The sequence below is a fragment of the Oncorhynchus mykiss genome, chromosome 12 (genome assembly GCF_013265735.2).
Source record: "Oncorhynchus mykiss isolate Arlee chromosome 12, USDA_OmykA_1.1, whole genome shotgun sequence".
Lineage (NCBI taxonomy): Eukaryota > Metazoa > Chordata > Actinopteri > Salmoniformes > Salmonidae > Oncorhynchus > Oncorhynchus mykiss.
The window spans coordinates 82,135,649-82,157,875 of record NC_048576.1 but is presented as its reverse complement, the minus strand read 5'-3'; the positions used below and the strand labels follow the sequence as shown (position 1 = coordinate 82,157,875).

The 22,227-nt window shown below is 45.4% G+C and overlaps 1 protein-coding gene across 3 annotated transcripts; it reads left to right on the top strand.

Moving 5' to 3' along the window:
• The first annotated feature begins 1,993 nt into the window (after window positions 1-1,993).
• On the top strand, window positions 1,994-16,536 carry LOC110538637 (histone-lysine N-methyltransferase SETD1A). Of its 3 annotated transcripts, XM_036938787.1 has the most exons (22): window positions 2,135-2,150; window positions 2,787-2,823; window positions 3,040-3,184; window positions 3,280-3,378; window positions 3,488-3,758; window positions 3,956-4,080; window positions 4,247-4,503; window positions 4,671-6,378; window positions 6,518-7,456; window positions 8,344-8,517; window positions 8,735-8,816; window positions 8,912-9,072; window positions 9,383-9,419; window positions 9,550-9,748; window positions 9,909-9,964; window positions 10,067-11,391; window positions 11,793-12,138; window positions 12,551-12,732; window positions 13,156-13,266; window positions 13,618-13,737; window positions 13,922-14,059; window positions 14,281-16,536. In XM_036938787.1, exons 3-22 carry the CDS (start codon window positions 3,047-3,049, stop codon window positions 14,452-14,454), a joined length of 6,642 nt encoding a protein of 2,213 aa, XP_036794682.1. In that variant the 5' UTR covers window positions 2,135-2,150; window positions 2,787-2,823; window positions 3,040-3,046; the 3' UTR covers window positions 14,455-16,536. The 3 variants fall into 3 exon arrangements, with proteins under 3 accessions (XP_036794681.1, XP_036794682.1, XP_036794683.1); XM_036938786.1 differs by lacking the exon at window positions 2,787-2,823 and having other exon boundaries at window positions 1,994-2,150; XM_036938788.1 differs by lacking the exon at window positions 2,135-2,150 and having other exon boundaries at window positions 2,157-2,823; window positions 11,796-12,138.
• The last annotated feature ends 5,691 nt before the right edge of the window (window positions 16,537-22,227 follow it).

Below are 22,227 nucleotides of genomic sequence, written 5' to 3'. Positions count from 1 at the left end.
TAGTTATCACACCCAGACACAAGGATGGTCAGCATTGGACAGTATGTGTTACCAATGCAGAGAGCTGAATGCCAACTGATAATGTACTGTACTACATCTTGGCCAGGAAGGGTTCCTTGATGTTGTCATTGAGGTAAGCGACGGTCACATCCTTGAGGGGAATGGGGCCCACGTCAAACTCATCCAGCTTTGTGAACAAGAGACAGAAATTAGAGATGGCAGAGCCATCTTTGTGTGCCAGGACCAGATCCTATGAGGTCGAGGGTCCCGCGAATCTGGAGAAATGACTGAAGTCAAAGGCTCATGTGGCAATAGAGGACATGTACAACAACCCTACTCCGACATAAAAGTAATGTAAAAACAATACCAACCATCAAACTGAAATGCACACAGTCCTTTCGGAAAGTATTCAGACCCATTGACTTTTTCCACATTTTGTAACATTACAGCCTTATTCTAAAATGCATTAAATAAATACATCCTCATCAAACTACACACTGAATGACAGAGGGAAAACAGGTTTATAGAAATGTTGACAAATGTACTAACAATAAAAGTATTCAGACCCTTTGCTGCGAGACTCGAAATTTAGCTCAGGTGCATCCTGTTTCCATTGATCATCCTTGAGATGTTTCTACAACTTGATTGGAGTCCACTTGTGGTAAATGCACATGAGAAGGACCTTGGTCAGGGAGGTGACCAAGACCCCGATGGTCCCTCTGACAAAGCTCCAATGTGGAGATTGGGGAATAACCCAGAAGGACAACCATCTCTGCAGCACTCTACCAATCAGGCCTTTATGGTAGAGTGGCGAGACGAAGACCACTGTTCAGTAAAAGGCACATGACAGCCCACTTGGAATTTGCCAAAAGACACCTAAAGACTGTCAGACCATGAAACAAGATTCTCTGGTCTAATGAAACCAAGATGGAACTCTTTGCACTGAATGCCAAGCGTTACGTCTGGAGGAATCCTGGCACCATCCCTACTGTGAAGCATGGTGGTGGCAGCATCCTGTTGTGGGTATGTTTTTCAGCGGCAGGGACTGGGAGACTAGTCAGGATCGAGGGAAAGATCAAAGGAGCATAATACAGAGATCCTTGATGACACCTGCTCCAGAGCGCCTCAGGACCTCAGACTGGGGCGAAGGTTCACCTTCCAACAGGACAACGACCCTAAGCACACAGCCAAGACTACGCAGGAGTGGCTTTGGGGCAAGTCTGAATGTCTTTGAGTGGGCCATCCAGAGCCAAGACTGGAACCCTAACATCTATGCCAAACTTGTAGTGTCATACCCAAGAAGACTCAATGCTGTAATCGCTGCCAAAGGCCTTAAACAAAGTACTGAGTAAAGGGTCTGATTACTTATGTAAATGTTGTGTTTTATTTGTAATACATTTGCAAAAATGTCTAAACCTGCTTTAGATTTGTCATTATGGAGTATTATGAGAAACAAAATGTGGTAAAAGTAAATCGTTCTGAATACTTTATGAATGCACTGTGTCATGTATATTTTGCAAGGAATATTTTGTTATTGTCCACTCACACAGGAGTAATGTTTTTGTTTAAGGGGGTGATGCTGCAACCCGACTTCCCGCAGCTCTGAACGTAACCCTTGTTACTTGTGTGACGTATGTGATCATGTGTCTCGTTTCCCTGCGGTGCCATGTTTGGCCACACGATGGCAGTGTTGTCACTGAATTGTTTCCTTGAGCAGTAGTTCTTTTGAAACTTCTTTGGTACTCCGTATGCATAATATAACTAAGTAAAGAAGTTCAAAACTGAAGGTACGAGGATAATTAAATAATAAATTGTTCGGTGTCAATGTCCTGCAAGTTATACTATGTGGAATGGGTATCTATCTCTAAGGCCACATCTGATACATAGATCCGTAGATTCGCCACAAGTAGTACTAGACAAGAGAAGGCACATACGAATCGTTTTTTAAATCTTATAACTTATACCTGTGTGTATTAGGCACATCCAACAGAAAAAAAATGTAATGTATTTTTAGTCGGTGACGTTTGTATTTTGACTGAGTTGACTGTTCCCTTTATTTTCGTGGATCTGGATGGATTGTGAGGAAAGTGCTGACTTCGAATGACGAAATGTATTCGCAAAGACTGATGGAGTGCAGGCGAGGCTTTCAGGTTTGTTTCGCGATGGCCGCTCGTTTAACATTATTTTGTTTTAGGACATAAACAAATATTTCTTAAAATATTACGCTTTGTATGGTAACTACACAGCACCGGGAACGTATCGACATTGTTATAACTGAGCTATTGTGCCCACTGGCAAAAACGGAGTTATCTTTTCAGTTTGGTACTCAGTGTTTTTCCCCGTTCGTCCTAGGCCTAGCTTCACTTGAGCGGCGGGTTGGTAGTTTCGGATGAAACGGGCAATCGGTTTGAAAGAGGCAGGTTCGGTTAGGCGAGTGAATGACGTTTAGCAAGCTAACTTAGGTCGATCTTTGCATCGCTGTACATAAATAATATTTTGAATAACCACTTTCAAATTTATGAAACTTAACTAGCTAGTTGGGATTTGAATAGCTAGCTAGGTAACAAGTTAACTTGTTAAATGAAACTGAGTATGATAGCAGCTAACGCTAGCTACCCATGCTAATCTAGTTTAGATATAGCTAGTTAGTCAAGGTGATCCGAAGTATATAACGAATGTTACAATAAGCTACCATAGTTATCTAAATCATAACTATCGGATTGAAAATAGTGGAATCCTATCAAAACACAGCTAGCTAGCGTGTGACGTTGTCATTGTTTTGACAGCAGCACCAGGCTGGAGCGAGTTTACAGTATGCCAGAGGTAGGTTACCATGACAAGAACTGACGTTTGATGCTACATTGATGTGAGCTGTTTTATCTATTTATTTATTTATTTTTTTAAACATGGTTTATTTAACCAAATACGAGTATATAGCTGGCATCATGTATACTTGTGCCTGTTATGAGGATACAAAATGATGGTAACGTTAGTGACAAAACACTTAATTCAGTTGCATCTCCCACTTCACTCTTCCAGTTATAGCATGGATCCAGACAGTGAGCCGGATACACAACGAGCTCTCAGTTTGCAATGGAAGAGCTATAAGCTCGTCCAAGACCCAGCCACCCGGAGGGTTAACAACAAAATATACCGATATGATGGGGTGCATTTCAGTGTGCCGGTTGGTATTGTTTTTACATAACTGTTTTTATTTTGGAGTAGGGTTGTTGTACATGTCCTGAATTGTAACATGACTTTTACTTGTCATCTCTCCAGGACTCGGGGTTCCCCCCAGTGGGAGATTTGCGGGACCCTCGACCTCGTAGAATCTGGTCCAGGCACACAGAGATGGCCCTGCCAGTGCCCAAGTTCAAAGTTAGAACCCTATCTAACTTGCTGACTCATCATACACTCACACCAGCCTCACTCTCTAAAAGCTGCACTGTAGCATGCTATCTCTAATTTCCTTATTTTGTTCCCAAAGCTGGATGAGTTCTACGTGGGCCCCATTCCCCTCAAGGAGGTGACCTTTGCTCGCCTCAATGACAACATCAAGGAACCCTTCCTGGCTGAGATGTGCGCAAAGTTTGGAGAGGTGGAGGAGATGGAGATATTGTTTCACCCCAAGACCCGTAAGCACCTGGGCCTGGCCCGCGTGCTCTTCACCAGCACCAGGGGTGCGAAGGACACGGTCAAACAGCTGCACAGCACCTCCGTCATGGGTAACATCATTCACGCTCAGCTGGACATCAAAGGTATGACATGGATTCATGGCTTAATATCTGTGGTTTGATTTGATATATATCTATTATTTTGTATAAAAATAACTTCTATTGCAATTACTATTGAAGTATAGAGGTGTTTTATGGAGACATAATTGTTGTCACATTAGAATTTGGTGAAGATATTAGCTACATCCTTGTCTTATGGGTATGTTTGTGTGTATCTGCAGGCCAGCAGAGGCAGAAGTATTATGACCTGATAGTGAGTGGCTCCTACACGCCCCAGACTGTGCCCACAGGAGGCAAGGCCCTGACAGAGCGGTTCCAGCCCCCAGCGCCAACACAACCAGACACGGTACACTCACCAAGGGCTCATCACAACCATCCTACTGACATTTTCATGGAGGATTTACCTTTATGGTCCATCATTCTTGAGAGGCTTTCATAATTTTCTACTGTGTAATGTTTTTTACTTTCTCTATCTAATTCTCCCATCTTCCTGTTCCTCTCTGTCTGTGCAGTCGTCAGATATCAGGCGGAGACTGTCCTCTGAGATAGCTGGCCTGGCTGCAGGCTTGGCTGCAGGGGTACCGGCTCTCACCCCTGGGAGCACCACCCCCTGCTCTGTGGACACAGGCTTCAGTGAGCAGCGTCTAGATACGACCCCCTCCTCCATGGGGGGGCCCTACACCCCAGGCTCCTCCGCTTCCTCACAGGGAGGAGGAACGCCCTACACCCCTCGCTCTGTCTCACAGGACTCGGGCTACGCTGTTGCCAGGTCAGTATTGGGGAACAAACACCCTGCATAATAGCTCAGTTGTTCATTTATCCAAAAATGTGTTTGTCATTCCAAAAAGGTATACACATTTCTCTTTATTAGGATAGTAATAGTCAATGTGGTAACTTGTGTTATATATAAACCCTCTTTCTCCTTTTGTTTCTTAGACAAGTTGGATACAGTGCTGGCCCGTTGACCAGTGGCTACCCTCCCCAGGACATGCTTCCCTCCTCCTCCTGCTCCTCCTCTACTGTCTCCTCCTCAGTCGGGGCATACAAAGCTCCCCGGTACTCGGAGGACCCCCATGCACCACCTCAAGACCCCTACCAAAGGTGTCGCCCCACATACCCCCCTACCGGCCCTTTCCGTCCAAACGAGCCCCCGCTCTACCCCACATACCCAAACGCTGGAGGGGCTGGACAGCACATGGCACACCACCCTGCAATGCCTCCCCCACCTCCTGCACCCCAGTACGAGCAGCCCCCTCTGGCAGACCGGGACAGAGAGCGGGACAGAGAGCGGGACAGGGACTCAGGAGGGCGGTACGGTGCCGGTGGGACTGGCTCTAGAAGGTCATCTTACCAGGAGGCCAACTCTTCCTCCAAGTATTCCCACCACTCACATCATTCAGAGAGGGAGAGGGGCTACAGACGGGACAGCCTGGGCTCCAGAGAACACGGCAGACACCGTAACCACCACTCACACAATCACAGCAGTAGTAGTAGCAGCAGCCGGCGACGGAGCAGCCACGACCGAGACAGCAGGGAGAGGGACAGAGACAGCGACTACTCAAACAGCTCCGACCCCAGATTCAACTCCAACTCCCACCGCTCCTCCTCCAACAGTCTGTCCCCGCCTCCATCTGCCTACCCCTCCTACTCCTCCTCCAAAGACCAACCCCCTCCCCACAACCCCTCTGTCTCCTCCCGCCTAGAGCCCTCCTCAGTGTATCGTGCCCAGCCTAGTGGTGCTGGTTCTGGGGAGAGGGGGTCTGTGTCTGACAAGGACCCCCGATCCCACCACACCCCTCTGCCGCCCCCTCCACCACCTCCCCTCCCCCCTGCCTCTGTGATAGCCGCGGCTGTAGCAGAGACGCTCAGCGCCCTTGACTTTGGCCAGGAGAGCCCAGTCAGAGAGGAGACATGGACCAAGCCCAAACGCCGGCCCACCACCCCACCTCCCCCTCCTCAGCATCCCTCCACCCCTCCCTCTTCTCCACCCCACTCCTCCATGGCTTCCTCCTCCACTTCACCCTCGTCCACCTCCCTCCCACACCATCTCCCCTCCTCCACTTCCCTCTCCCCACCCCCCCAGCGAGACTCCTCCTCCCCGGAGCCAGATTCCACCAATGAGAGCCTGCCATTTGTCTACCACAGCAGCAGCTTAGACTCTCGTATTGAGATGCTACTGAAAGAGCAGAAAGCTAAGTTCTCCTTCCTGCCCTCTGATGAAGATGAGGAAGAGGACAGAAAGGAAGAAAGGCAGAGAGAGAAGGTGGCAGGAGAGGGAGGAGCAGGGAAGGGAGGAGCAGCAGGTGAGGGCAGGAGCAATAAGCAGAGTGAGCAGGATGGGGAGAAAGACAGGCGGAGGAGACAAGGAGGAGATGGTGGAGGCCAGCAGAGGAGGAAAGGAGAGAGGGATAAAGACGGCCGTAGAGGGAGGAAGCAGAGAATGGGGGGAGAGGGGAGGAAGAGTCCCACTGTAGTAGCACAAGCCCCCTCCTCCTCCACCTTCTCTCCCCGCGTCCCCACCACAGATGACCATACTAGTCTCCATGGAACAGGACCTCTGCAGCCAGAGACAGCCCAACCTGAGCCTATTGATCCAAGGACCAGACAAGGGGCACAGACACCCCCCTACAACGGAAAGAGTCAGGTAAGAACATCTTACTCTGTTAATGGAAATATTGTAGGAATCAGATTGTATGGAAACATTGGTGTATTGTTAGCAGGGATTGTCAGTTGATGCAAGAGTGTGGGGAAATTGTGAATTCTCTCCTCTTTCCTTTCTGCAGTCATCCCCTCATTCCTCTGGGGAAGACATGGAGATCTCCGACGAGGATGAAGAACACACCATTACAGCAGTGACCACCCACCACGCCACTCCTTCCTCCGTCTCTTCTCCATCTTCATCCCAGGCCCCCCTGCCCTCCCAGACAGACCCCTCTACCTCCCCCTCTGAACCCACACAGCACTTTGGCACGTCCATGCCTGCTCCACCCATCCCCTCTTACCCCCCTCACCTCCCTCCCCCGGGCTTTTCCCTGCAGCCCCCTCCACCCCCCTGCATCCCCCCACCGCTGGGCCACATGGAGCTGCACCCTGAGTACCCTCCTCACATGCCCCCACACATGTATGACTATGCCAGCAGTATGGAGCTGATGAACCAGTACAGTGGCGGAGCCCCCATGTCCTTCCAGATGCAGACCCAGATGCTGAGTCGGCTGCACCAGCTGAGGATGTCCTCCTCTAATGGCACCGCTGCCCCTGGCGACGCCCCCCCTTCAGACTACTACCACTCCATGCCCCCTCCCCCACACCACCCCTACATGGACCAAGAAGGGGGTGGCTATGAGCAGGATCAGCACTACATGCCCCCCCACATGCCCTACGCCTACCCTGGCCCCTCTCAGATGCCCCACCACCACGCCATCCCCCCTCCACACACGGGCTGGGCCTCGCATGTCTTACCCGAACACTATGCGTACCACACCCCTCCGCCCTATGGGACTATGCCTCCTGTGGGGGGAGAGGCCCAGTACGGGGCGGAGGGGGACCCCCAAATGCCCCTGCTAACAGAGAACCCCCATGAGGCCACAGTGCAGCTGGTGCTGGCCACCCTTATCCAGGAGATGAAGAGCATCATGCAGAGGGACCTTAACCGCAAGATGGTGGAGAACATCGCCTTTGGAACCTTTGACGAGTGGTGGGAGCGCAAGGAGACCAAAGCCAAGGTAAGAGAGTGGAACAACATTTTTAGAAAGCACAGAAAAATTGCCCTATACTACATACCTGGTTTGAGGAGTTAGTGAGGTAACTTTGGTCAACCCTTGAGTTCAACTCGGGATAACTGGTACCGTGAAAGTGACTCACCCTTCAGCCAGGTACATTTCTATGGCAACGAATCCTTCAGAACTAACCTGCAGGCTAACTCAGGGCTAACTCCATTTATCCTGAATGAAGTGTCTGCCATGAGTTGAGGACCAAATAAATCAGATTCCCTCCCTCTCATCAAGATTCCCTCCCTCCATCATCCCCCTCATTTAATTAATCAAATGTTTTTTTTGTATGTTAAACATAAATGTTAAAATACCTATCACATTACAATTAGTAATGACAGAATGCATTTGAAACTTGACGCACAATACAACTTTTATCTGTAAGAGTGGGGAAAAGGTGTTTGTGCATTGATAAGCACACCAAAGATGGCATTAACACCATAGCCTGCTGAATTTGCAAGATAACCTTTCTTGCAATTTGATTTTGGGACAAATTCAAATGTGTCACTTACTCGCCCATGGATTGATGTTTCAGTATTGTCTCGACGAGTTTGTTGTTCGATTATTTACGTGCGACATCCACGCGCAGTTACAAGCCTGCTAGAGTTAGCGACAAGCAATATCCACCGTTGTATTACAGATTAAATCTGAGCTGGAATGTGAAGCTAATTGAAGCTGGCTAGCTTCAGAAAACTGATTAGATCTAGCTAGCGTTGTATACCCATCTGGTCAATTTAAATGGGTTTCTGATTTCCGTTTTACAAGTCGTACATGGTTTTCCTGTTATTGTTTTTTAAAAACCCATTATTTGATTTGCCGTGATACCCGTCCTCCCTCCCCAGCCGTTCCAGACCATGGTTCGGGGTGTGGCTGCAGTGAGGGACGAGGACAAGAAGGAGGAGAACAAGGCCAGCAGCAAGCCCCGGGAGCCCCTCATGTCTCTGGTGGACTGGGCCAAGAGTGGAGGAATGGAAGGCTTCTCACTGAGAGGGGCTCTACGACTACCATCATTCAAGGTAAACAAGTACACAGAGGCAACAGTTGGAACTCGGCAATTGTCCGTTACTGATGTACATACATTTTTGTACTGAGCATAGGAAATAGAGATGTATAGACATTACACTAATACATGTTCATGAAGAGATATTACTCCAATGTATCCAGCCATTCACTTAGGGATTTTTTCCACCATAACTTATCATGTTATTAACTGTCTGTCTGTATTGTGTCCAGGTGAAGAGGAAAGAACCTCTGGAGCTAGCAGAGGTAGGAGAGATGAAGAGACCCAAGACACCGCCAGAGGATGACGACGAAGGTGAGCTTTTCATCAATGACCCTCTCCTTTGGGGATTTGTCACCGATCGTCTTTGTGTTTCCTATGTTGGCTCACCATCTCTCTCCTCCCCCCAGACTCGTACCATGACAAGGGTCTAGAGGGAAGAATGGCAGATGGGGAGGGCCACAGGGCTGAGAGGGACAGCAGGCGGAGGAAGAAGAAGACGAGAAGTCGTAAACCTTGGGACCTGGACAGCGAAGGAGAAGAGACTTCTGATGGTTCTTCTTCAGATAAGGTGTGTGTCTGCATGTGCAAGGGATAATTTAGCATGAAAATAATGTTTCTCCACATTATAAAGTTTATCTTATCTCAAATTGAATAAATGGCTACAGAAACAATAATGCATGATTCTTCTATTCCGTTGATGATTTCCGCAAGCAGTACATACTGGCAGTGTTGTTGTATTTCCCCATAGTGCTGGCTAGATGGCAGCATTTCACTGTGTGCCTCTTCATACTCTGCTGTACTTTGGCTTCATTGACTTGGATTGAACCTGAGACACTGTTGTATATTATCACAAACTGTCCTTCTGTTCCTCTCTGTAGGAGGATGAGGAGGAGGGAAGTGACAAGGGGTCTGAAGGTAAATCTAGCATTCTTCATGTTGTCCTTATTGAAGCCAATGTGCCCCCGTCACAGGTAGATGGATACCTTTTCCATCATGCCATCTTATCATCTCTCACTTATTCTCTCACTTCATCTCACTTCTTCAGATGAGGCCTTGAGTGCGGACAGCGATGATGAGAGCCTCTCCTCATCCACAGAGAGTTCTTCCTCCTCAACATCATCATCCTCCTCTTCCTCTGAAGACGAGGATGAGGAGGAAGGAGAGCAGGCCGGCAGTGGACTGGACACCATGGATGAATCTACGATGGACAGCACAGCTCTGGACACAGAGAAGGGGGATGACCGGTACATTTTGAACAGTGTTCCTGTTGTTGAATATACCTGTATATAAGTATCCAAAATGTTTTCTATATATTTCCTATGGAAGTGTCTTTATTGAAACTTGATTTGTTGCTCAATGTGTGTCTGGGTTGATACTGACCATTCCACTTGTTGTGCACTCTAGAGAAAAGTCTGCAGCTGCTGTTCCAAAAGCACCGCTCAGCGCCGAGATCAAAGCTGGTTAGTCACACATTTAATTTCTCTGTTATGGATGTTCATTTCCATGGCAAGTGCCAATGTTTTTCACCTGATTCATAATTCAAATATGTGCCCATATCTCAGAAATTGCTGCCAGCAAGAAGGATTCATCAACACTCAGCTTAAACGCTCGTCCTCCAGCCCCCCGCCCCTCCTCCCCAATTGTCATTGTGCCTCCTCTCAAGAAGCGAAGGAAGACCGTCTCGTTCTCTACCGGGGAGAGCGACTACAAACCCCACCTTCCAACTGTCCCCTTGTCCCCACCTCCCTCCACGGCCTCTCCTCTCTTGTCCCACATGAAATCTCACCTTCCAGACTCCATTTTCATCGCCTCCACACCTGGAACCACCCCCTCCAAGACTCTCTCACTCCTCCCCTTTGCCTCCAAACCAGGCGAAGGCAATGCCCTCTCTCCCTCCCCTGTTCTCACTGTTCCCTTGCCTGTACGCCCCGAAGACTCAAAAAATAGCCCTGTCCCTCTGGTGTCCCCTCCAATCACCCCCACCAAGTCCCCCAACAAACGGGGGGCCTCCCCCAAATCCCCCGCTCCAGTGTGGGTGTGTCGCACCGTGCAGAACCTCCCCCTGGACCACGCCTCCATGGTCAAGATGGCCTTTGAGGAGGCCCCGCCCCCTGTCACAAAGGGCCGGGGCAGGGGACGCCCCAGGACTGTCAGCCTGTCGACCCCCACCCCTCCTCCCTCCTTCCACACCCTCAGAGAGGAGGAGGAGGAGGAGGAGGAGGAGGGGGGACTGCTGAGACTCGGTGAACAGCTGGGAGCATCCAGCCTGCTACAGCTGGGCTCGGCGCCTATGGCCGATCTGTCTGTCCTGGCTGATGTGGCCCTGAAGCTGGACCCAGACGCTGGAGACTCAGAAGAGACGGAGACGTCAGACGAGGCAGAGGAGCAGAAGATGGAGGAGGAGATGCTCCTCTCTCCCAAAGCCCTCCCCCTGGTTATGGACCCACAGGGCCTGTCTGCCCTGCAGGAGCACAACTATTCCAAATCCCCCTTCTACCTCATCCATGCCCAAAAGAGGAGTGTCTCCAAACAGGAGCCTGGGGTGCTCCTCCCTGCAGACTTCAACCATCACGCCATCTCTGGGGTGCTGGAAGCTCCTGAGGAGGTCATAGGGGAACCCCTGCCCTCTAGGGACAGACACCAGGCTGAGTACCTGTCTGGCATGGGGCTGCTGTGTGAGGATGGAGACCTGGCCAAGGCCTCTGTGCTGACATCTCTCACCCCATCAGCCAAGAGGAAGGGAATGGTGGCGAAGGGCAGTGAACTGGAGGAGATGGGGAAAGAGAAGAACAAGAAGAGGAGAAGGAAAGATAAGGAAAATCTGGAGTTGCAGCAAACGAAAAAGCAGAAGGAACATCAGACCAAGAAACAGAAGAGGAAACTAGAGGTGTGAGATTTTGTGGGTTTGTGCTTGAGTCAAGTGTCACAACTAAGAAGTGTTGAGCATGGTGTGTCAACAACATGTAAAGATAGGGGATTGCTCAACCACAGCTTACATTTACTGTCATCTTAAAATGACATGCAAAGCAATGTCTTTCCTCAATTGCATAAAGTTTCACAGCTTGACAGTTACATGGTCAAATTGTCATGTAAATATATATTAATAATGTCAAACAAATTGCTAGTAAATTAGTCTAATCTAGAAAGTCCCATCCTATGGCCTGTATTGACCAGTGTTTAAGAACCTGTTACAGGCTAATTTTAGTTCCTGAGTTGACATCTCCAACTCTCTCCTTGTTCCTGTCCCTCTCCCACTCTCTCCCTCTTCCTGTCCCCGGTTCCTGTCAGGAGGTGGACCTGGAGGAGGATGTGGACGTGGAGCAGCTGGAGCCGGGTGAGCTGTCTAACACGGAGGACGAGGAAGAGTGGGACGATGTGAGGAAGAGCGAGCGCCTCTTCCTCCAGGAGGCCGGGTTGACTTCGTCGCAGCGTTGGCCCAAGCCCATCCCTGCCCCGGAGCCCGTCACGTTTGACCAGCGCAGCGAGTTTGAGCAGATGACCATCCTGTACGATATCTGGAACTCTGGTCTAGACATGGAGGACATGACGCTGCTGAAGACAACCTACGAGAAGCTGCTGCAGGACGACCACAGCACCGACTGGCTCAACGACACACACTGGGTCCACCACACTGATATCCTTTACTACTGGCAGGGCAGGGGGTTTGGAACGAGGGTTAGAAGCCCTGCTTGTGGTTTAGGATCTTCCATGTGTTGATGCCTCTTATGAACAGTTGAGCTGTGTTTAAGTAATGTACCGGTATGTGGAAGTCAGTGGGCTTCTGAGGGGAGTACGGCTAATAATAATGGCTGGAGCGGCGCAAATAGAATGGCATCAATCACCTGGAAACCATGTGATTGATGTATTTTAAACCATTCCACGTAGTCCACTCCAGCCATTACCACAAGCCCATCCTCCCCAATTAAGGTGCCACCAACCTCCTGTGGTGGAAGTAGATGAAATGGTGTGTAATGATGCATGTGTATTTAGATGGACTGGTGTGTGTTCAACAGTAACTGTTGTTAGCCTTAACGTATGGCCTGCACTTACCAACATCCCCAACCCGCGGCGTAAGAAGAAGAGTGCAGACGGGCAGCTGCGGGAGCACGTGACAGGCTGTGCCAGGAGCGAGGGCTACTACGCCATCAGCAGGAAGGAGAAGGATGTCTACCTGGATCTGGAACTGCCTGAGCAGGCCCTACTGGAGGCTGCCGACTACGACGCCTCGGTACGCACACCTCTCTTTACCATCTCTCTACTTTTTATACTATATATAGTCTCTGGCTTTTCATACAATGGTGTCATGTTGTTGCTTGTCATTGTCTCTGTGGTCACAGGTTTTGTTCCAATAAGATTGTTGACCTTTGGTCATTGAATACAGGGAAGTTGGTGAACAAGTAGTGTATTTCTTATTTTAGCATATGCTTCACAATGCTGTAGGAAGTCCCACAGAGTTTGTCATGCAGATGTATTCAACAGCTTTGCTGCGTCTGCTCGAGGCAATGAAAATGAACTCGCTTAACACGATATTGGGCGTTTAGGGCAAAGTGCCTCTGACTCAGTAGTATTTACATCGAGGCCATGTGATGGTGTGTGTCACCGTGTGTGTGTCACTGGCCCAATGTAACTCTCCTTCTGTCCTCCCCCTCAGGGCTCAAACCGGCTGCTGTCAGAGAGACGGTCGGAGCAGCGCCGCCTCCTCAGTGCCATAGGCATCCCTGCAGTCATGGACTCTGACCTGCTCAAACTCAATCAGCTCAAGGTACACAACAGCAGCCTGAAACTGTGTGTACCACTGATATTATGTAACTGCTGTGTTACCTCTGCTCTTCAACCACCATGTTATTTCCCATGGGTTTCATTCTGAGAACTCACTTCTGTTACTGTGTAATGAAGACCTTGACCCTTTAAACCCAGGCCAGTGTGTTGAAAATTAGACTTTGATCCAGGACTATGGTGAAATCTAGAGCAAAGGCTGATAGTGCATTCAATGAGTTGGTTATTTTAATCAGTTGTGTATTGCTGGGGGGGTTGGACTGAGTTTGTGAAACCCTGGACTAGAGTAACTAAATTATTGCACCACTATGGCACTAACTCTTGCTTCCTTCCTCAGTTCCGGAAGAAGAAGCTTCGATTTGGCCGCAGTAGGATCCATGAATGGGGCCTGTTCACCATGGAACCCATTGCTGCTGATGAGATGGTCATTGAGTATGTGGGCCAGAATATTAGACAGGTACTGGTCATTGTACTGCTTGAGGACTGTAGGTGTGTAGGGCCATATTGTAGTCTGTACTTCATTCATCCATAGTGTGGTGTCATAGCATTAGCAATAGACACATGGCAAACATCAGTGTTAGTCTTTCCTGGGTGTTCAGCTGGCATCATTGTTTGACTGTTTGTGCCCGTTTCTTTGCCAGATGGTGGCTGACAACAGAGAGAAGCGTTATGCCCAGCAGGGCATTGGGAGCAGCTACCTGTTCAGAGTGGACCACGACACCATCATTGATGCTACCAAGTTAGGCAACCTGGCACGCTTCATCAACCACTGCTGCACTGTGAGTCAGCCTATACCTGCACAAGCAAAACAATACAGGATATAACAATGGAGTGAAGCAACGTGAAGACTAAATAGAAAAACACACATTTCCATCATAGATATTTAGTGACTCTGATACACACACAATGTTCACAGTAACATTGACGGGTAAGATCCTCTTAAGTCATTTTTTTTTCTTTGAATTACCCATAACTGGTCTCTGTCCTCTTCCTTCCCCAGCCTAACTGCTATGCAAAGGTGATCACCATAGAATCCCAGAAGAAGATCGTGATCTACTCCAAGCAGGCCATTGGCATGAATGAAGAGATTACCTACGACTACAAGTTCCCTCTAGAGGAAAATAAGATTCCCTGTCTGTGTGGAACAGAGAACTGCCGTGGGACGCTCAACTAAGATACCACAGCATGACCACTCTCACACAGGTGTGGCAGTACCCCGTGTTTCAGTCCCTCCTGTCCCCGCACCACAACCCCTGACTATAACCAAGAACAAAGCCACACCCACCATCAACAGCCCCCCTCCAGACCCCAAAGCCCACCTGCTCCTCCAGACTGTCAAACAGTTGTCTGTACCATATCCAGAAAACAGAGAGAGAGACATGCAACGTTTGCACTGTTCACACGCTTTAATTTACCTGGGGTTATGGTTTATTATCTTAGGGGCTGTGAGACTCTCCTTCCCAGGGGTGTGATTATTAATCAGGCCCCCTCTCCTGTACCCCAAACCCCTGAAATGCAGCATTAGTCTCCGCTGTAGCGGGATTTAATAACTTAGGACCACCTGTTCCCGTTTGTTCAAGGGTGGACATTTTTTCCCCCTCTTCCAACAGCCTTTCCTTTGAATTGAGAATGCAACCGTAGCCTATCAAAACTGGTGTTGTGGGTCTTGTCTGCCTCCGCACAGATAGGGAGTGGTCCGGAAGCTCCCGCTAACCCAAACCCTCTGCCCACACACACCAATCCGCACATAGATGCACAGGATTTACAAACATATTCAGGGTTTTATTGGCGTATGTTCGCAGCGCAGTGTTAGTTACACACTCTAATCCATTGGGACTTCAGTTATGCAAGATTTCCAAAAATGAAGATTGTTTGAGCTTTGTCATTTTATAGTATTGCATATTCTTATTACTATTCTTGTTCTGATTTAGTTGTGCGAGCTGTAGGTGGGTGCGTGACTCCCCTCACCAGTTTGTTTGGAGGAGAGACCATAGACTTCAATATTTGTTTTTCACCATGCTACATAAGAACAAATCATTTGTAGATGAAATAGTCTATGGCGTCACATCAGTTTATCTTTAAAGCTTCAGATAGCTGCTGAGTTTTAGTCTGCAGGTTTATCTCAATTTGGAATGCTTTGTTTGTTCCTTTTACGTTCCCCTTTCCCCATTGTGATGTTGTCCCTCCTCACGTTAGGAAGCAGAGAAAGGACCTGACCCATGTGTATCTGTGTGTGTGTTTTAAGAGAATGTATTCTTACGGAAGCGAGTAAGTTTTTATTCCTGTCGTGTGAATGTGCTCTCACTGTCAATTAGTAGTTTTGTGCTATTGAACAAGCTGCAAATGTCAGGTTGTCTGTGCTTTTTGTATGACATGGCCAAGGCACACTGTCAGGAACACTGTTTCTATGAAATCTCCCTTATTTGGCAAACCATTAGACAAATCTGTTCAAAAAATGTTTTTAATTTAAATGTAACCTTTATTTAACTAGGCAAGTCAGTTAAGAACAAATTCTTATTTACAATGATGGCCTACCCAGACGACGCTGGGCCAATTGTGCGCCACCCTATGGGACTCCCAATCACGGCCAGATGTGATACAGCCAATAATCGAACCGGGGACTGTGGTGACGCCTCTTGCACTGAGATGCAGTGCCTTAGACCGCTGCGCCACTCGGGAGCCCGAACATAACTCTGCCCCATTGTTGACCCCAATACAAGTGTTGAGGTCTGCGTATGTTGGACATTGTCATTTAGTGTGTGTTCTGAATGGTTTTAAAGGGTGAACTTAGGTGTAGATCAGATCTGGTAAATCTAGTTTCTAGCTTGAGTTGCTCTCTCAACTCAAGCAGTCGCTGTCCCAAGTTTTAATCTCTGATTTAGATGTTTTAAATGTCACAAGGCCCCTCGGTGTTCTGTTCCTTCCACAGCAGAAAAGTTATCTATATTTCTTGTTGCAACAGGCGCTTTTCAGTAAAAACCAACCCTCTAACTTTAAAAATAAAAAGATGGAAAAAAAGTTCTGACAAATGTACATATTGTAGAGGTGTTTGTTTCTCGTAGAAACACACTGGTTCCAGTCTGTAAATACGTTGTTCCTTTCCTACTTCCCATGAGGAAAACTGTACATACCTTCCATTGTTCTTTTTTGTTTTTCCTTTTAATTTGATTTTAATATTATTTGCAATATTTCTCTTGTATTAATGCGTTGGACTCTTTTATTAATGGTGCATTAAAATATTTTTTAAAAAGTGAAAGCTTTGTTTTTTTTAAAGCCTTGGTTGAGTGTCAGGATTTTCCCCTAGCCTCTGGGTTGTCTATAGGTGTTGTTATATTCATTCTGGCTATCTAATGCGATTTCAGAGCACTCTCGTCGGAGTGCAGAATAACTGAGGAATTGACGAAAGTGCAACAACGGTTGAATGTGTCAGTAAAACTCGGCAAAAAAGATAACGTTCCTAGAGAATGAGTTTAAGAAAATGCAATCCCAAATAATGAGCTGTGTGAGAATGTAGCTCAACTTCAAACGGTACTCTCGCAGGTGGACTCTGAAAATCCAAGGTGTAAAAGAGGTAGAGGGGGGAGGATATTAGGGAAACAGTCATTAATATCCTGGGAAAGGTGTCTCCGTGCATCAAAGACAGGCTAAGAGACGTGATTGATGTGGTACATCGACTTAGGAAACAAAGATCTGATGGACCCCCTCGCAATATCATCTTGCCTTTAACTATGTGCCATTACAGGAACATCATCTGGAGAATGGCCAAATGGAAAACGTTTCTGGACGAGAAGAAGCTCTGATACCGCAGGATCAGGCTACCAGGAAGAAACTGTGGCCGCTTATACAGAAGGCGCGACGAGGAAAAGAAGGCTGGGTTCAAAGGCCCACACGGGTTTATCAAATTAATGATTACTGGGTAACTCTGACATTAACCAAACTGGAACTGTGAGTACTGCCGAGAGTACAGTTAATGTACTACCACGAATAAATGTACTGTTCGAACTACAACTGATGAACACTTGCCCCCCCCAAAAAAAGGAAGTAAATAGATTTCTTATACTGTTAACCCCCGCTACCTCAGCTGAGTGTAGTTTTCCGTCGGAGTAATCCTCTCAAGGTTCACTTTTGTTTTATTGTTCACATTACTAGTTGTGTTCTTTTTTAATGCAGGATTTCATTTTCAATTCACTCAATATCTTACAAAAGGGAAAGCTTTATTTTTATGCTGTAAACGCAGTAATGCAGATTTTGTCCTTCAGGAAACTCATTCGGGTGAAAGTGATTTGAAATTTTGGAAAGCACAATGGGGAGATATGGCCTATTTTTCAGTCATGGATCAAATCATTCTGCTGGTGTTTTGACACTTATTCACAAGTGTAAAGGTTCTAGAATCCACATCTTCACAAGATGGGAGATGGGTCATAGTAACTTAAACTTGACTGCTATTTTCATCATTTGTAATGTATACGGACATAACTCACATTTTCCAAATAAGACCCAATTTACCAGGAAAGTACAGGATTTAAGCATCAAATACTCAGATGCTTTTCTAATTATTTCAGGGGATTTGAATGAAACACCTGATGCATCTGCTGATCGTTTTCCTCCTAGAACGAGTCAAAGCCCTCAAAATAGCAATATTATCACTACATTATGCAAGGATCTCTGTGTTGAGGATGCTTGGCGTTATTTCAATCCGGATGAAAACATCAAATCGTTAGCTGAAGATATTTTTGCTAGAAAAGACTTGGGTCATGGAAGTAGATGGGAATTTTTCAAATATAAAGTCAGAGTGGTAGCCATTAAACGTGTCAAAGAGCTGATGCACTTAAAGAACCTTAGAGAAAAAGAGATGATGAGCAAGTTTGACAGTTTTCTAAAGAAAGATCATCTATCTGAAGAAGAGGAGTCTGTATTCAAGTCTTTACAACTAGAATTAGAACAGCTTTACAAGGATCTGGCAAAGTTACTTTTTTTGCACTTGAAAAGAGAAACTACAAAAGAAGATCTATAACTGCACTCAAAATTAACAATGTTTTATGCAAAGATCCCATTACAATATCATCATTTGTCAAGTCCTTTTATGAAAACCTTTGCAGCTCTCAATTTCAGGAAGATGGTTGTGAAAGTTACATTTGCCACATTCAGAATTGTCCCTGTAATTGAGGATGATTTCCACTCATTTTGTGATTCACCTGTGTCAACTGAAGAAATTAGAGAGGCTCTGAATTCAATGAAAAAAGGCACATCACCTGGCCCAGGTGGCCTGTCAGTTGGATTCTATAGACAGTTTTGGGAGTTACTAGAAGACCCGATTTTTTAATGTTTCAAGATTACATTAAAAGTGGGGGAACAGTCTCCACTATGAAACTGGGCCTTATTTCATTGATTCCGAAGCCTGATAAAGACCCTTCTCTCATTGACAATTGGAGACCAATTACTTTATTAAATATTGATTACAAATTGATTGCTCTGGTTTATGCCAAAAGTTTAAAGAAAGGAATAGATACCATTAAAAATGAGACTCAAACAGGATTTATGAAGGGCCGTCACATAAGCTCTAACATTCGTTTAGTCTTGGACCTTATAGATTATTCAGATGCAATTGACTCAGATGCGGTTGTCTTATTTCTGGACTTCTGTAAAGCCTTTGACACAATTGAACATGAATTTATCTTTAGGTCTCTTAAACTTTTTGGATTCGGTGAAAATTTTATCAAAGTAATTCTCATGTTTTACAATGATATAAATAGTTCTGTGTTACTAAACCTTAATACGTCCAAAAGATTCAGTATCAACAGAAGTGTACGACAGGGATGGCCAATTTTGCCATTTTTATTCATTTTGGTTGTGGAACTTCTATCTCTAGATATTCTGAATAATGCAAATTTGTATGGCTTAACCATTTTTAACAAAGAAATCAAAATTTCCCAACTGGCTGATGATACTCTTTTTTTAAGAGACAAAGACCAGGTCACTCATGCCCTTAATGCTATAACTGCACTAATGAAAACTCATCTTAGCTTTGGTAATGATCACAAAGTTTATCCAGAACTCAGATTGGAAGGCATGGGCTTACTTGAGAAATGTTGTTGTAATAAATATACAAGACAAATTCTTCATTCACAAAACCAACTTACACCGAGAGGAACATTTTTCTGGAACATGCTTATTCCTGATACTGTCTAGAAAAATGCATGATTAAGGCCTTACAAATATTGTATACCAAACAAAGTTAAGGAAGTGCACTTAACATTTTTGCATAAGACATATCCATGTAATTCTATGATTTCCAAATGTTTGGCTATTGATGATATCTACGTTTTCTGTGAAAAAGAAGGTGAGAATCTCTCACTTTGAATGTAAATTTGTGTCAGAATTTTGGGAAAACCTTGCAAAATACTTATTTACCATCATGAACACTACCCATGTTTTTGACATGAAAGATATAATATGTTAGTATTGCAATTATAACAAGACCATTGAAATTATTGTGATTAAAAAAATTCTTGTTGCCAAATATTTTATACACAAACAAAAATTCTATACCAAAATTACACATTGTTTTGATTGAATTTAACTATTTTATTAAAACATTAACCCTAGTGAATAATAACAAGAAGTATGCATTTTCTGAGCTGGTATTGTTGTTTTTTAGCTTCATGAACTCTGCTTATATAACAAGGGTGATTGAACTCACTCATGATAACCAATATGTTATTATACAAAGTTGCATGTTGTAAAATAATTTACAAAACTAGGTGAAGCCAAGTTCTAAAATCCTAAATAGGACATTGTAGAAGTTATTTATTGAATGTTTATCATTCATCCATTTAGGACATGCCTCATTGAATGAGTATAACCCAAAAAATAATGGCTAAATTATTTACTGGAATTGCATCTGTTTCACTTTGTTTTTTTAAGCATCTAGTGGCCTTCAAAATGAAAGCGATGAGGCTCGGAGGGTTCTCCCTACCTAGGACACTTACAAGCTTGGTCTGTTCTTTTGGGGGCACTTTGTGACATGCATTTTAAAATAATAATTTGCATTCTTCATTCATCAGTTATAGTCCACATTCAACCAAATCAGTGAGACTGTTTAGCAGATGGTCAATGGTAACTTAAAGTTCAGGATGGGTATAACGAGGCTGTTTAACCAGTAAATACTGCCTGATTCAGCGCTGTGAGTAATATGCTCTCATTTAACCTGGCAATGACAATGTTTTCCAGTCTGTAGCTGAGACTATAGGTAACTTGTCTGTGAATCATGTGACTGTCTGGAAATATGCAAGGAATGGAAATACAATACCGTTTGTGTCACTTTCCATGTAGGTCTACGCTAGTACAATATCTGTTTCACAATATGTTGTCCATTCAAATGATGCTGTGTGCATGACTTACAGGGCTGTTCAAGAAGGCTATTATTGGACACAGAGAGATGTTGGATGAATGGCCATGTTGTTAAAACAGGAGAACAATAAGGCTTCTGACATTTGACATGATATTCAATCCATTCCAGTCAGAGAGAAAGAATTAAAGGAAGACTTTTTCAGACCACTGGGGCTGTCTTCTTCATTGCCCCAGACTGACAGGTAGTAGAGTTCCGTGGTTAAAATCATTGAGCAAGCCAAGCCAAGACAGTAAAAAAGCCATATTACAGCCTGTTGTCACAATTGCGTTGTTTGCTCTATAGCCATTAGTTCATACACTACCGTTATACAACCACAGAGTTACCACACTAATTCAACTTAAACATCATAAAATCAACAAGGCTATATATGCTTAGTTTAATAGACTGAAAACAAACTTAAAGATACCAAAAACAATTTAGTTCAATCAATGTTGTTAAATATCATGTGGCTGTCCATGGTACTGATTTCTGTGTGTGTGTGTGTGTGTGTGTGTGTGTGTGTGTGTGTGTGTGTGTGTGTGTGTGTGTGTGTGTGTGTGTGTGTGTGTGTGTGTGTGTGTGTGAGCAAGTAAAATAAAACATGTTAACTCACCCTACTTGTAGACTAGTTGAACGCCAATGCCATCCTCCTCTCTTTCATGTTGGGAAATCGGTCTGACTCTGTCATACACTTTTAGACAGACATTGATGACCAACTGGGTTGTGTGTTCCCAACAACACTTGTCTCAGTTTATAATGAGAATAGATACTTTTCCATATATGTACAGTTGAAGTCAGAAGTTTACATACACTTTAGCCAAATACATTTAAACTCAGTTTTTCACAATTCCTGACATTTAATCCTAGAAAAATTCCCTTTCTTAGGTCAGTTAGGATCAGCACTTTATTTTAAGAATGTGAAATATCAGAATAATAGTAGAGAGAATGATTTATTTTAGCTTTTATTTATTTCATCACATTCCCAGTGGGTCAGAAGTTTACATACACTCAATTAGTATTTGGTAGCATTGCCTTTAAATTGTTTAACTTGGGTCAAACGTTTCGGGTAGCCTTCCACAAGCTTCCCACAATAAGTTGGGTGAAGTTTGGCCCATTCCTCCTGACAGAGCTGGTGTAACTGAGTCAGGTTTGAAGGCCTCCTTGTTCATACACACTTTTTCAGTTCTGCCCAAAAATGTTCTATATGATTGAGGTCAGGGCTTTGTGATGGCCACTCCAGTACCTTGACTTTATTGTTCTTAAGCCATTTTGCCACAACATTGGAAGTACGCTTGGGGTCATTGTCCAATTGGAAGACCCATTTGCGACCAAGCTTTAAATTCCTGACTGATGTCTTGAGATGTTTCTTCAATATATCCACATAATTTTCCTACCTCATGATGCCATCTATTTTGTGAAGTGCACCAGTCCCTCTTGCAGCAAAGCACCCCCACAACATGATGGCGCCACCCCCGTGCTTCACGGTTGGGATGGTGTTCTTCAGCTTGCAAGCCTCCCCCTTTTCCCTCCAAACATAACGATGGTCATTACGGCCAA

Excerpts from the sequence above, each read along its gene's own strand:
- LOC110538637 (XM_036938786.1), top strand. The coding sequence starts at position 3,047 with ATGGATCCAGACAGTGAGCCGGATACACAACGAGCTCTCAGTTTGCAA. Across the intron at positions 13,267-13,617 it reads TCAAACTCAATCAGCTCAAG|TTCCGGAAGAAGAAGCTTCG; the intron begins GTACACAACAGC and ends TTCCTTCCTCAG. Across the intron at positions 13,738-13,921 it reads TGGGCCAGAATATTAGACAG|ATGGTGGCTGACAACAGAGA; the intron begins GTACTGGTCATT and ends TTTCTTTGCCAG.